General features: G+C 42.5%; 1 protein-coding gene across 7 annotated transcripts in view; it reads right to left on the reverse strand.

The window, feature by feature from the left end:
* Positions 1-15,668, reverse strand: part of LOC130401483 (arf-GAP with coiled-coil, ANK repeat and PH domain-containing protein 3-like) — a 58,839-nt gene extending 43,171 nt beyond the window's left edge. For 5 of the 7 annotated variants that reach the window (XM_056605291.1, XM_056605289.1, XM_056605286.1 and 2 more), the window contains exon 1: positions 15,350-15,667. In XM_056605291.1, the coding sequence (XP_056461266.1) occupies positions 15,350-15,396 (47 nt within the window). In that variant the 5' untranslated portion in view covers positions 15,397-15,667. Of the gene's footprint in view, positions 1-15,349 lie in introns of all 7 variants that reach the window. The other 2 variants (XR_008903851.1, XM_056605290.1) reach the window with 1 other exon arrangement.
* Between the last annotated feature and the right edge of the window lie 658 nt (positions 15,669-16,326).

Raw genomic sequence — 16,326 nt, forward strand, 5'->3', positions numbered from 1 at the left:
AGAGAACCATTTCTCGCTTACTACCTTCACTAATATAAAAAGAAAGCAAGTTTAAAACCACGGTGGAGGGGTCATGATTACAACAGTTTCCACACACTACACGTCACGTATTTGAGAGTGGTACGTACTTCTCATGAGAAGACTGAAGCTATGTATTGTCCGGTGCAAAGCCTGTGAGGATTGGATAATATCATCATGGTGGAGGAGGAAACCCCTTCCTATCAGATAGGCCCTCAGGAAGCTAGATGTCGCAGGGTGTGAAGCATCAAGATACACTTGTGTTTTAGCCCATAGCGTTCACACTTAAACACACACGCATCTAATGTGTGTATCTAAGTGTGAAACACACACATGCGGAACACAAGCCTGCAAATAAAGTGTCCCCTCCCTTAACGAGATCCCAATGTTATATTTTCTCTCTCGCTCTCTCAGCAGGTTAGTTAGGAAAGTGAGAGTGGAAGGAATTTGAAGGGGTCTCTCCATGGGGAAAGCAACCTCCGTCATCTAGCCATCTCAATGTTGGACCTCAATGGGATGAACATCTAGATCATCAATAGTGCACTGCACACACACACACACACACACACACACACACACACACACACACACACACACACACACACACACACACACACAAATGCACGTGCAAACACACGCACCTGGCACATCTTGATGAATCTCCAGCTCTTACACAACATAACTTCACTGCCAACACAACAGCAGCTAATCCACATCCCTATAAAAACGAAATAGTTCCAGTGCATAATCTCCAGGGCCACTCCAGGGTGGACCCACCCCGCCTTGGGCCCTCTCTTCCAGGGTGGAGAGAGGCATAAGCCAGGGTGTGGTTTGGAGTTGGAACCACTAAGAGAGTTCCACCGCAGATGATGAGAGGGCATGTGGGATCAACCCTTGACACTCATTTGCACACGTGTACACGCCATACCCCCACATAGACACCTCATTTAATGGTGGGCCTACAAGATGGCAAATTATGGGGTAAAAAAGATTGGAATGGGAGAAAGACCCAAAGACATAGCAGATAAAGAATGTGAGAGGCATTCACAGATGAACCACAGGAATGGTTTCCAGAGGCAAAACCCAAAGCCTTCAAACCATGTTGCAAGCATAATAAAACTGCCCTATATATCAAGGATTTCCCTTGGTCAAAAGTCTTCCCAGGGAGGGGACTACTTGAGTAAAACAAAAGATGGTTACTAACTAAACCCAATGGCCATTAACCCTTGGGATATCAAAGAAAACCCCTGCAGTAGCACGGGACGACACAGACCCACCACCACCACCACCACAACCAGCACCATGAGAAACGCCAGGGAGAACCAGTCCCACCACCACCACCACAACCAGCGCCATGAGAAACGCCAGGGAGAACCAGTCCCACCACCACCACCACCACAACCAGTACCATGAGAAACGCCAGGGAGAACCAGGGAGGATATGGCAGATGGCCTCCAATCTTCAATCGTCACATCCTTCCAGAGACCACAGGTCCTATCTGGGTCCTTCGACCTCAGCGTTAAACTCCCCTGATGATGGCTCCCCACGGGGCCAGGGTACGAAGGCTGGCGCTCAGTAGCCTACAGCTTTTAAGAGCAGCTGCAACATCCTGCCAGAATATCTTACAAAAACACCCAAAAAAGCAAACAAAAAATAACGAAAAGGGGAGGAATGAGGGAAACTACCTCTCTTCCCCAGGAGAGGAAAGACATTCCGAATTTGATGGAATAGTGTGGGAAAAACGGATTACCAACTATGTCCCTGAATAATGAAACACTCCAGGCTGGCTCTGGTATGGCTTCATGTTTACAGCAGAAGGATGTGTTTTTGCTCGAGGATTTGAAAGTGACAAAACAATTGTCAAACAATTGGGAATATAACAGAGTGGTCTGGTACCAATTTGTTTTATGATCAAATTCAGTTGATACAACGACTCATTGTTGGCAACCACAAAATGAAGACATCTCTTTTAGTAATAGCGGCTGGTCAAGGGGAAGACATAATGGACGGGGTAATAAAGGATTGGTGTGTGTTGCTGTGCTTCCAAATGTACTGTTGTAGCACCCAACAAAGACATTGGTAATCACATATTACACCGATGAGGATTTTGTCTCTTCACTTGCAAGGCTATGTCATTTAACATGCATGAAGGCTGTTATGATGATGACGAGATTTTTAAATGTTGGAAAATGTTGGGAATGCCAAAGAAATATGAAGAATGAATACAAACTGACAGCGTACAGATGAGAAGAGAGAATAATTTGGAGATAGAGGAGTATAATGTCCCTGAGGCTTGATGATTAGGTGAATTCTACCAATCCCTACGCTGAAGCTTTTGATTTACCAATACTTTGTGTGGATTAATTGAGTTCACTCAACAGACACAGTATAAACACCTATGTGTTGTGCAATGACGCATTTTCCTTACAGCGTTGTTCTTGTTTATCTCCGTTCAGATAGAGTGTGGCTTGGAACAGGTAAGCGGCTCACAAACAAAAAGCCATTTGTGAGTCCCCCTGGTGAGACTTTTGAGCTATGTTGACACAGATGTGAGATAATGGGTGGACTCACTGGACACAGCCAGAGCTAATCTAAATCCATCATTCATTTTATTCGGCTTACTCAAATCACAAGGAGCCAATGGGTTATTGAACACCGAAACATGGCCTACAAATGTCTGGAAGAGATAAGCACTCAGTCGTGAGACACACACGCACAACAAACAAACTAATGATGGAAAGAACATACCAACGAAGAAGCCAGCCTGTCAGAAGGTCCACGTTGGTGACACTGACTCATTGTGGATGGCGTAAGATTTGAACATTGTGCAGTGAAGCAATATGACAGGATGTGTTAATATTTGATTGTATGCTTACTACCAACACTAATCTATTGTGAGGGATGTGCTGTTGGGTGAAAGAACAGGTTATGAGAGAGTGAGTGAGTGAGTGAGTGAGTGAGTGAGTGAGTGAGTGAGTGAGTGAGTGAGTGAGTGAGTGAGTGAGTGAGTGAGTGAGTGAGTGAGTGAGTGAGTGAGTGAGTGAGTGAGTGAGTGAGTGAGTGAGTGAGTGAGTGAGTGAGTGAGTGAGTGAGTGAGTGAGTGAGTGAGTGAGTGAGTGAGTGAGTGAGTGAGTGAGTGAGTGAGTGAGTGAGTGAGTGAGTGAGTGAGTGAGTGAGTGCATAGTGTGAAAGATAGAAAAAGCAACTTAAATCCAGCTGTGTGCCAATGCTAAGAAATGCTAACAGAACCAAAGGGCAGCCAGTTGTCCCTGGTCTTGGAAAGAGCAAGCCGACCGCCGATGGTTAATCCTGCCTGCATCTCCCTCTGCTAACACACATAGTAGGCTCTGCCATGGAGGACGAGCTGCTGATTTATACTGATAATCCATCTAGGAATGATCCACTGGTGCCAAGATGAAGGGAAAGGGCATTCAATATGGTGAATCTGGTACAATCCTATTCCTTTGGTTATTGTACATCGTAAACGGAGGTATAAAGACAACCATATTGTTTCCATTGTACATTTTAAGGTAGCCTTATAAACGTTGATACTATTTGCTGAGTAACATAGTTTCCTTACTAATTCAACACCAAAAAGTTGATAATAACATCTTAATTACAAAGGTATTCCAGTCCCATGGTGCAACTCAAGGCAGATGTGAATGACCACTGGCGATTATTGAACTCCTTGAGGTTGTCATCATTTATTTAACATAATCCCTAATCCGGAGATGAAGAACTCCATCAACACAATCATCAATCAACACAGACACACACAGACACACACACACACACACACACAAACACGTACACACACACACAGCGTGTGTAAGATCATAGGGGACCATACAATAATGTGTTGGAAGATAATCCATTGATTTTAATCTTCAAAATAAACATGGACAACGCTCTATAGATCTGAAATTATAATTAAGGTAATGTGTTTGTGTATTTATGATTGCATTGAGGCAGCATGTTGTTTTAGGGTCGTCTAATCCGATACACAAAATGGTCTGTCAGTTCAAACATTTCTACTTTGGCCTGAGTTATTCTTCATTTATCAATCAATAAATGAAGAATAACTAACCCTAACCCTAACCCTAACCCTATGCCTAATTAAAAAATAAATGCCTGATTTCCCTAATGTGGCAGATGAAGGACATTGAACTTTTTGACAAGTTCTCTTATTATTAATTCGATTCATATTATTCAAATAAACTTTGAAAATAACGATGATGAGCATTCAATTATTCAAGCAACTGATCACGACATGCAATAGAAATGGCCTGATATATTGATTAATAAAGCAACAACTGATCCTGTTATTAACATTCAACAGAAGCCCAAGAACATCATCTCAAAAACACTCTTGACTACCAACATTGGAACATTGACTTGGATTGTTTATGGTCTAATAAATATTTTGGGGCCGGATCTGAAGCATCCATGGGCCAGATGCAGCCCGCGTGCCGCGAACTGAATGAGACTGCTTTAATACATTGCCATTGTTTGGAGGAATATAAATTTGATGTCTTTGCCTCCATTCAAAACCGTTGGAGGCAATTCATTTTAAACTCTTTAAAAGAAAAATATACTGCATCAGTTCTAGTCAGTTTTTTGCTCCATCCACCTTAAGCCCCATATTGAAATGCAGCCTCAGTACAGGTACAGGCACAATCACTGGATTTTGTCAACTTGAGGTTCAGGAGTTCATGGTTATTATGGTTTACAGCCATCAATATTCTACTCCAGATGGTTTTTAAGACAGTTGGGGGAAAGTGATTGGGAGTTCATGTCAAGTATTTCCAATCTGCTGGTTGTTATTATAACATGTACAGCTTTTCTCAAGTAGCATGGGGGTTTAAGTAGTGTTTTTTCCTTTCATGATTGACACAGACGGTTAGCTTTGTTGCATTCTTTCGATGGCAAGTGTCCATTAAACAAATTCTTGACCATTTTTAGAAAGAATCTGAACTTTTTTTTGCCTTTTTCTGGACTTAATTTCCAGTTTATGCTTTTTGAAAAGAGAGATATTTTGAAGAAGAATTACACAACCGTGGTCCAATCAACCATTTTCTTCTCTCACAGCCACGCTCCCTTCAGTGTAATCGCCCGAAAAACCATACCAGGGATCAGCAGCAACAGGGTCTATGTTGGTGCTCGTTCAACACAAAGCGTGCCATAAATCCCCAAACTCTCTCAGAAGACCCCCTGTACTTAGACAGCTGCATCTGTCTATTCCACATGGACACACAAGAGCTAAAGCACATACACATAAACGGTACATTCATTCATACACTCGTGTGTGTGTCCATACACACACATGCATGCACAGAATTTCTCCCACGGTGGATCTACACTCACATACCAGAGCCCCCCCACCTGTCCCACTCAGAGACATATTGTCCATTACCGGCCCGCGCCTCGACTTCAGCTGTTGTGATTTTCCACTTGTATCCAATGGGCAATCCATCAAACAAATGGAAGGTAACACAGAGAAACAGAGACGGTGTTTGAGGCTAAGGGTCGACGGGACCTGGTAGAGAGTGGACTTAATGGTGTTTCATTCTGCCGCTGACACAGCAGATGGGAATGGCTTGTTATTTTTCGGGGAACAAGGAATTGCAGCAGCATTTTGGAAGGCAGTTGGTGTGTCGAGGTATGTCGTGTGAGGAAGCGGATAAGCACGCCGCAGGAAGTGATCGGTTAGCCTGTCTTCGCCTGGATCTCCGCAGAGCATTCGCTAGTCAATCACACACAACTATAAGGCAGCGCATGTGTTTGCAGTGCTTGGACGGTGGAGAGATCAACTTGAGTATAAATTGTCTACGGGAGTATCTAAAGAAAGAAGAATACTGACTTAAGCCTAACAATGATGATCAACTAATTACACAAATTATATATGGAATGAAATATATAAGAGATGGAGAGAGAGAGAAGAGAAAGAGGAAGAGAAAAAGATTATTGCCATATTCCCCTCCTCCCCTAGCAGCCATCTGTGAATCTGGTTAGCCCTAAACCACGTCTAAACTACTGCAGAGATAATTAGAGTTCAAAGAGGAACAATGACTCAACAAAACCAGTTTAGCTGTCCATTCAAGATATGTAGTGCATCGCAGCAGTCACAGGGGTCACTGGGTTTCTACGTGACAAACATCCGTGTGTCTGTGTATATCCACGGCTACAGTTCAACATCATAACGTCTGTGTCCTTGTATTTGTGAATCCCAACAAACAGTCAATAAAAAAGTAGGATGATTGGATGTTTGAGTGAAAGCACAAACACCAGGTGAGATTACGACCTTATCTGGATCTGACGGTGTGTTTATGTTCGGTAAACACTGCGTCGCCCGTGGCAACGAACAGCCTTTAGAAAAACATGCAGTTTGTTCCTGACTAGGGTGGGTAATCAATTATTTCTTATTAGGCCTATAATTTGAGGTTTGAGGTTAAAACGTCTGCGACTCCCTCCTTTCATACACCATTCTCAGTAAGATAAGGACTTTACAACATGTGTGTTTCCATGTGTGTGCTGAAATAACACATTCCTAGCACTTCCCCTAACATACACCACAAATGCATAACTGTGTCAAATCATGGCATATAATCACATCTGTTCTTCGTGGTCGTGGTTGTCGGTGGTTGTGTGCGTGTGTCTATATCTGTGTGCGTGTGTGTGTGTGTGTGTGTGTGTGTGTGTGTGTGTGTGTGTGTGTGTGTGTGTGTGTGTGTGTGTGTGTGTGTGTGTGTGTGTGTGTGTGTGTGTGTGTGTGTGTGTGTGTGTGTGTGTGTGTGTGTGTGTTCACACCCTCAGAAACACAAATTCCACAGCCACATGTGGTGGCTGTGGCCTTATGGCTGGTTGTGCAATAAAGGCCATGGAGCCGGTTCATCCAGGCAAGACTAAATGTGTGGCAGGCAACACAAATGAGTTCAGTCAAGTATGCCGGGGTAACAGAGATGCCTCTGACAGGGTATCCACTGTAGTTCATTGGCTGGTCTATCAATTGGTTCGTCTAGTCAGTGGTTGGTCTATTCAGTGGTTGGTCTACTCAGTGGTTGGACTATCAATTAATTGGTATAATCTGTGGTTGGACTATCGATTGGTCTATTATTTAGTGGTTGGTATATCAATAGGTTGGTCTATTCAGTGGTTGGTCTATCAATAGGTTGGTCTATTCAGTGGTTGGACTATCGGTTGGTCTATTCAGTGGTTGGTATATCAATAGGTTGGTCTATTCAGTGGTTGGTATATCAATAGGTTGGTCTATTCAGCGGTTGGACTATCAATTGCTTCGTCTATTCTGTGGTTGGTCTATTGATTGCTTGGTCTGTTCATTGGTTGGACTATCCATTGTGGGTCTATCCATTGGCTGGTCCATGGATTAGGGACGGTGGAAAAAAAGATTAATAGGAGAATCTGGATTATTTGCCTCCGCAACAATTAAAAAATCTATTTATTGTTAACTTTGTGGAACCTAAATAATGGAACAGTCAATAGAGGAGGCTATAATGTATTTGCTTACAGTCAATTTGCATAAACAATGTTTTATCTTGTTTGGCCACATATACTGATGGACCTGTAGAAGCCACATCCCAACACAAAATGTAAAATCGCAGACAGGTTTTTTGATACTGTAACGCCATTTACAAAAATCGCAATAGATCGTAACGGTACTCAAAGAATTTTGTAATATCCTATTGTGAGGTCCCTGCCAATTCCTGTCCCTATTATCCAAAGGGAGTTGGGGGGTTCACAAAGTCCACAGAAACATGCACCCCTGTGGATGACCTAAATTACTTAATTTGGGGCTTATGTCCCATGTAGTATGTGAAGCCCTACAACGATCTGAGAGTTACATGATTAACAGGGTGATACATAATCAAGGGGATATTTAAATGGAGGAGTTGGGATTAAATGGTCGATATTACTCACTGTGCTGCTTACTTTTGAAAGGGATCAGTTCCCAGAGAAAAGGGTCCTGAGAACTGATCATCTGGACTTCAGAGTACAGAAACAAGTTTGGAAAGTGATTGGGATCCCCACGGAAACACTTAACACAGTGAACTAAAATAAATATATTTTGTGTAAACCCAAGACTCCAAAAGCAGCCAAGAAACCGCCAAAGGCATTTGTCTGTGAGCAGCAACAGGCCCTGACAGGATGCTAGTTTCATTAAACCATTGTTCATCCATGTCAGGAAACAGGCTTCAAATGAGGATTCATTTACAATAAAAAGGTAAAATGACACTCTAGATATAGTTCCGATTCTCCCTCAAACCCCCAAACCTATTTTTCTGTGCTCTGCGTTTGAATATTTGAAAAGTGAGAGCTTGATAACAATGGGGACATAATGCTGCACTTTATATATCTTACGTAAGATGAGGTACATATATTTGCTTTATGGATGTTGAAATTCTGATAACAGCAATAAATAAATGGAAAAAAAGAAAAAAATCTTGTATTTGTGTCTAGCATCTACCTCCGTACCTGGGCGAAATCTGTCCGTGGACTGACCACAGTTCACAAGGCTGGCCAGGAATATTGCCAAAGTGAGCAAGCTTGTCATGTGTTTTGGGGCGTTGGTTTTTGGAGCCAGAACTGAATGGGTGGGATATTTTTGCTCTGATACTTTCAAAATATAGCTTACTCTGGATTTTACTCTAAATGCCTACCCTAGCTTTATGCATGATTAGTCTGTGGAATACTCCTGACATACCTTCATGCAATATGTGGAGCATTCACATGAACTCAAATACAGATAACCCCATGTTTTCTAATTGAATATGTATTCCTAGAAGACAATTGATAGCCTTTAACGTCAAGGATCAGAACGTGATAACTGATGGATAAAGCTCTAAATCTGGAAAGCCAAAGCAAATAGTACATGAGCAAGAAGAATATTAATATTCCACGCAGACCCTGAACCAGGCTGCCCTACAGACAACCGGCTTACTAAAGCACTTTGACCTTCAGACCAATCCATATCCTAAATCCTTCATCTCTGTTTTGCCATCCGCCTTGACGTCATCAACATGACACACACAGATGGAAGTGGTATTGGTGTGAGGCTGGCTGTTAGTGTGTAAGCCTTTACAGGATGTGTAGGCTCTCCAGTTGATTTAATTACAGCGCGTGTGATGGGCCACCGAGAAACGAGAGGAAAATAATCCTACTACAGATATGGCTCTGCGCAGAACGCCTTCTGGCAGCACATGTGTGTGCACTAAAAACACACTGAGGATTCAGTGGGAGGGTCCACGTTTGCCGCGGAGGACGCGGTCTCGTCCACGTCAGAGAGAACATCTAACGCGGGGTCAGTTGGACTGACCCCGCCGGCTTGGTGCACATCGCCCACGAAGCACGGATGGCCAGATAAAAGGAATAAAGTATATTCATACACACGCGCCCGTACACACTAAAATCACACATACTCGCTTATTATTAGGTCAATAGAAGAGGTGGAATTCCTCATCCATCTGGACCATAATTCCTACAGTTGAAAACAGAGAATTATTAAACAGTACAAATCAATACATGAGATGGTAAGGTAAAACAATGATGTGCAGTGCGCAGAAACCTCTGCATAATCTAGATATCCATAGACAGTAACACCAGTTTTATTACTGGCTGAATGTCCCATACAGAAAAAAATACCAAAGAGAAAATAATGAAAATGTAGCATTGTAACCCAGCATCTTCTGACACACACGCACGCACGCACACGCACACGCACACGCACACGCACACACACACTGAAAATAATATATATAATGTAATAACAAATATAAGATAGCAACCAGATAGCCCCAGGCTGGTCTTGTGTGTTAGTCTGACACCTAAGAGGTGTAAAGAGGCATAAACGACCTGAAGATGGACCTTGGTTAGAAGAACCATGGAGGTATTGCCCAAAGCTCCAGGTCCTTTGAGGCGCTGCGCTGTCCTAGTGAAACCACATGTCCTACCTAATGTCCTTGACTTACTGTCACGGTTTTTAACAACAATTATTTTCAATGTCAACAACATAAAATGTTGGCCTACATTGAAATAAGCGGGCCTACAAGATGTAGACCATTAAGATAAGATGATGAGATGAATATGGCTGGAAAAGATTATCCACATTACAGTGTGGCCCTGTCTAGCGCAATGAAGGGACTACACTCATAGGGCAACACGGCAAGGGGTTAGGAGTTAGATTCCCACTGGGGCAACCCATACTCAGAAATGTCCTACGCACTCACAGTATTTGAAGATACTTTAGATAAAACCGTCCACCAAACCAATATATTATAATAGCATTGACCTAGCATTGCCCATTCTGGAAACTCATTTCTCAAATGGTCTGATGATGATCCCAATATGATTATAGGCAAGAGTGGAGACCCAACCGGTGGTAGTAAGGTCTTAAACTGACATAAGAGAGGAATAGCGATGTTGTCCAATGCACCAAGAGGCTAATCTGCTCTGCCTTTCTGATTGATCCATTTAAATTGGAACTGATAAGAGCCATGATGACTCTGTAGCAATGTCCCTAGATGGAGAAAAAGAGAATAACGTTTATCTAGGTTTAGTATAAAACAGCTACAAGAGGGGGCAATTCCAGCATATCTCCTCCTTGTTATAAAGACAGGAAATGCATAAAGGAGATTGCTTTCAAACCTCTTTCTCCATTCTAGGAAACATAATTTGAGTGGCCTTCAGTGATATTATAAACATACATTTCAGTACAAATATTGTCCTTATGTTTAACTTGTAATTTTTTGTTAAAACATACCCATGAAGGTCATATAAGCGTCAAACTGTATGAAAAAATATTGTGAAAAGACACATTGGGCTGTCAAGCAACATTTTGGCATTATATTAAACACAAGCGCTGAACTTCAGCCCCAGAGAACAAATTATATACTTTGTATGTCTTTATTGAACTCTTCGACGCATAGTTTGACCATTCTAGTACGTCCTGTGCTCGATAAATATACAATGTTACCATCAACAGGCAAACACCAAGCAGCAGCACACTGCCACATTCACCTGCTAGCTGTGTTATGTGTGTGTGTTTGTGTGTCTGGGGGTGCGTGCGTGCATGCGTGTGTGTGTATGCGTGCATGTGCGTAGAGCTCATTCCCAAAGCCTTGAATGAGACACAAGAGCATAGAGAGGGAGAGGCGGCAGTTGCCATGACAGCCATAGAAAATGACAGTGACGACAATGATTTTTTTTTCCCTTTTCCAATTATAACTTGCTGCCTGAAGCACATGCTTGCGCCTCAGAGGCAGCCGACCAATAGGAGCTCATTATCTCAGGCCAATGGGGAAGAGGGCCTTACAGGTGCTGATGCAGAGCAGGAGGTATACTGCTTGTTGGACTCAGACAGTTATATTCTATTGTTAGAAACCAGGGTGCTGCCAGACATTCACAGGATGAAGAATTAGATTATTATAGGTCTTACACAACTCATATATATTTATAGAATTACTTTGAAGCGACTCTACCTCCTATAAAACACAAAGGCAGCCATTGAAAAAATGAAAACGTTCCCTCTATGTTTTGGTCTTTAATTACGTAGAATGAATTTGACAAATATCCCGGTGGCTATTCCAATCAAGCTATTTACACGCCAGTCTGATGAGAAACACCACCATCCTACCCAGGTCCGGTATTCAGAATGTGGTTTATGGGGATATTGAGACTGCAATGTGCGTCATTCTGTATTGTACAATCAGAGACCCATTGGGGTGTATTTAGCCGTCACCAACAGATATAATCCACAGTTGTCTCTCTGCTCTTTCCCCTCTCCCTACCAAGGTGTTAAGTGGCCACTAGTAAGCTTGGCAACCGTCCGAACAGGATCCTATCAGAAAGATCATGAATTAAATACAGGAAGGGGATGTCAGAACACAAAATAACCGCAAAAATGAAGCTAGTTTATGAATCGTAAACGTTAAAATCTGGTGATAACATTAACCATGGGATAATAATGGATGTGAAGGTTATGATAAATTTAGTTAGCTGCTGATGAATACAAAATGGTTTGAAAGAGAATGCACAGAAGTCCAGAGCATCCGCCTTTTGTCTCAATTAGAAACATAAAGTCTAAAGAGCTGGTATCAACACAACACTTATAAGTAGCCTAGTGTGTGCATATGCAGTCTATATGTGTATAAAGTGAAAGTATGTAAGATATGCAGCACTATACGTATTGATGTGACAGTGTTTATTATGATCTTATCCTGCCAAGTCTTGTTAAACCATGTGCAACATTGGAGATGTTTATGTGCATTCTCAAAGATAGTAAACGTGTTTTTCTTTTGTCTGTCTGACAGAGACAGACAGCAAGGATTATCAGCGTGATCAGTTAACCCCCAGCTGAAGGCTACCAACACAGTCATATAGCTTGTGATTTCAACACATTCTACATGCTGCAGACGTTGTGTTGTAGGACTAGCTTACACAGAGCCCCAAAGCCTTTGCCCAGAGAAACCGGACCACATTCACACATTATTCTCTGTCTGGTCGCAAAAACAGGGCAACAGTGACAGAATAGGTCTGCGTCATTTATTTTATAATCTGTATCAGAATATGAGTTTATTGAGTTTAAATAAAATTTTTGGATTTGAATATTTCAAACGCACAATAATTCTATAGAAGGGTGAACTGTAACAAGCATACGTCTAGCATAGCAGGTATTTTATTTGAATACACAACAACGATGGCACACGTTTAGAGCCAAATGACAAGTTAATCTAAAAAATGTGTCTGTGCGTCAAATCACTATCGCATGTTACAAAATGATATGGCATGCCGTGCTATCCTACGTTATTCTAGTTTAACCAAAAATGATACAGCATAGTTTAGATTAGAATGCATCTATTCCTGTCTGCGTCCTATACTGCTGGGGATGGGTAGGCACCCTGTGTTCCGGTGCAACTCATTTAAAAACTAAAAAACTGGTGGAACAAGATTGGGAGGCCTGTCTATACTCAGCAGCCCTCTGTCTATGTACTACAGAAGACACACACACCCTCTCTCTGCAAGTCCTAGCCAGTGCGTGTGTGTGTGTGTGTGTGTGTGTGTGTGTGTGTGTGTGTGTGTGTGTGTGTGTGTGTGTGTGTGTGTATGTGTGTGTGTGTGTGTGTGTGTGTGTGTGTGTGTGTGTGTGTGTGTGTGTGTGTGTGTGTGTGTGTGTGTGTGTGTGTGTGTGTGCGTGTGTGTGTGTGAGTGTGTGTGTGTGTGTTGCAATGTGAAACTGAAAACACATTTTCCAACTTGTGAAATGTCTTTAAACCATTCCTTTAACTGTGAATCCTTATTTCTTTAGAAAGGAGGGATTCACCTGTGTGACCTGGTTCACCGATTCATTCAGTCATTCATTCAGTCCTACACTCTGCCAGGGCCGGTGCCTGCTTGTTGCTCATACACAATAGTGTACTTACCACAACACGGATGCTTATCCCTGTGTGTGATTCAGCTAGAGAGAGCCTTTAATCTGAAGGTAATTAGAGGGAGTTCTGAAAACGTCTCTTCTCCATGAAGTAAAGGCAAGGACCAGCCCTCTAGGACCACGCCGTATTATACACTTAAATGTGAAATGTTCAGCTTGTTTAGAATACATCAGAACTCACTGAAGCAGGGGAATAGGAGGCTGGCTTTTGAAGGGGAAGTCTTGGCTCCAGTGATGTTGGCCCCGTCTTGACCCAGATTAATACTTACACTGCATAAAACCTGTACCTTATAGTGAGGCTTAAAAAGAAAAACAATCGAGGGAAACTTTATGGAAAAAAAATACAGCTAAATCACTATGTCTGAGCTACAGAATTGGCCAAAAGACTAAGATTAGGGCTGCTAAATACTATCAATGCATCTACGTTTTGTTGAAATAAATATCAGGTAGGAATCTCGCTGAACGCTGCCTATAGATAGACTGCCAACGTTGGGGTTTGAACCTACAACCTTTGGCCCATGATTGATCTCAGACATTTGAAAGACAGGACCACAGAAGAGTCAAATGTCAATGGTTTCACTGGTTTCTTAAGGTAATGATGAGTTCCGATAACCTTGAATGTCTGCAGATGGGAAGCAGCACTGACACTCCCAAGGAGATCCAAGAACCGACCGATTGCTCTCCCCGCCTCTCTCCACAACTTATTTGCCGAGCAAGTGTCTGGACACAATTAACGATAACGAAACGAGTCTGGAAGGAAATCCGTGGTGGGGTGGAAATGTTGAGAAAGTGAGGAAGTGTGAATGTGTGTCTTGTCAGCAACCGTTAATGCGTTCACTGAGTAGGCCTATGTGTGAAAGCACGGGTGTTGAAGGTTACACATTGACATACGACCTAGACGAATAATAAGACCTATTTCGACAGACATAAAAGGGGAAATCTACCCAAAAATACAACTACAGATTACAGATCTGGTAATTTGCCCACCAGGTGGGCTTTCCTGACCTTGATCTGATCAAATCTCTCTGCCCTATTCTCCTTCAGTCCATCGCGTGGCGGGAGCGGTGCCAGACTGGCACGTGGGCAGACTGAGGGGCATCTGGAGCAGTGCCCGGGATATGAGTCTTGCGTACGGGATACGAGCCCTGTGCCCGGGATACGACTACGAGCCTTGTCCCCGAGGAGAAGAGCCTTTCTTTGCAGACCCTGGCTGCTGATTCCACAAGGGCATCTCCAACTCCTCATAACGGAGGGTTCTACGGGCCTAGCTCGTCCACTTAGATATTGTTATTTCCGCTCAACCTGTAGGCCGCCGATATTTTTAGATGACGTCCCCTCAAAGACAGATTCACAACAGGTCCTCATAGACGCATAGCGTTACGCGTATAGTTCTAGGACGATTTAATTTGTGCACATGGTGTGCACGGACATTATTTCAAGATTAAACCAAAATAAATGATATATCAAAGAGAAATATATTTTCGATTTTGTAAACCAATGTCCGTTTCTCTCATTGATGCACCATCCTCGTAACGAAGCCTAACAGCATTTCAGCGGCTACCGCGTGTTAGATGAAATAATGAACAGAATGAAAAAAATATGAACACATGAATAAGCACAACTACAACGATTTAGGCTAATACAAGATCATTTGTGGCTGCAACATGAATGAAGATTTTAAATAGTGAAAAAAAATCTCAGTCTTTCACACACGAGCAACGACCCCCATCGCATATCAGAAGTCGAGGCGTTTTAAGTCAACATTGTACATCCTTTTTTAAGGGACTGATGAAAAATCCCATCTGGCCGGGAAAATAAACCCTGCGTTAAAAGAAGGTGTGCCATTTTCCCCGCACATAGCTGTGATGTGTCTGACAGCTGGAACCCTACCTGAATCGAGGGGAGTCCTTTATACATTCTTCAAAGTCCACCGTCATATTTGCGTTGTATATGTATATTTTATTCCTCCTTCAGTGAGTCAATGGCATTGCCCGCGGCGGTTGTCACTTGCTCGGGCAAAATAAATGCGACTGGTATTCCCTTGCGCCCAATGGTCGTGGACGCGCTGTGAAACAGAATGCAGGCTCAATGCATGGCAGATTACTACTACAGTACTGCCGCTGCCTGCCGCCACCAACTGTTGCCAGATTGGGCGGAAAATATGGCCCAATCTGGCAACGCTGACGCCACCACTGCCGAGAAGAGGCGTAACTTCACCACAAAGCGCACGATCAATGCCTGGAACGGGATCCTTTAAATTAGCGTTTGGGGGAGAGAGGCGGAACTTTCAGTAACATAGGTCTGGGGCAGGATATGGCAGGATTTCTGGTTGGAAGGATATCCGTTACCGTTCCATGTTTTGGATATTGCTTTGTCACTTTCTTAGCCAAAAATTCCATATATATTCTTTATGTCTCTGTTTTGTTTTTTCCTTGTTTTTTCAAATTATATTTATCGCCCGTACTGGAAATTGGCGTACATAGCGCATAGAATGTAATAGACCGGATATTGCGTTGTAGTTGTCCGGGATAACGCTACGATTCAGTGTACAACTACTCATGCGGAGCGGAAGGAATCAAGGGATATTCAAATATACTCTCTGGCAAACACTTAATCTATCTCAACATTTTTAATTATTGTTTAAATTTGATTCATTTTTACAATGATTTATGATGTGTATATTCTGCTCGGAATGGTTATCGTTCCGTGCATTAATTGTCCGTATATATGTTTTTAGGAAAATGCGCATTGAATTGATGAGAGAAACCAAAAACAAGTTTCCATGTAAAATATTATACATTTGGTTACATATGCCAGAAATCATATTAATTTGCTTGTTTACAACACGGACACACCCCTCTTTGAAT

Source organism: Gadus chalcogrammus, chromosome 13, assembly GCF_026213295.1.
Source record: "Gadus chalcogrammus isolate NIFS_2021 chromosome 13, NIFS_Gcha_1.0, whole genome shotgun sequence".
NCBI classification, from domain to species: domain Eukaryota; kingdom Metazoa; phylum Chordata; class Actinopteri; order Gadiformes; family Gadidae; genus Gadus; species Gadus chalcogrammus.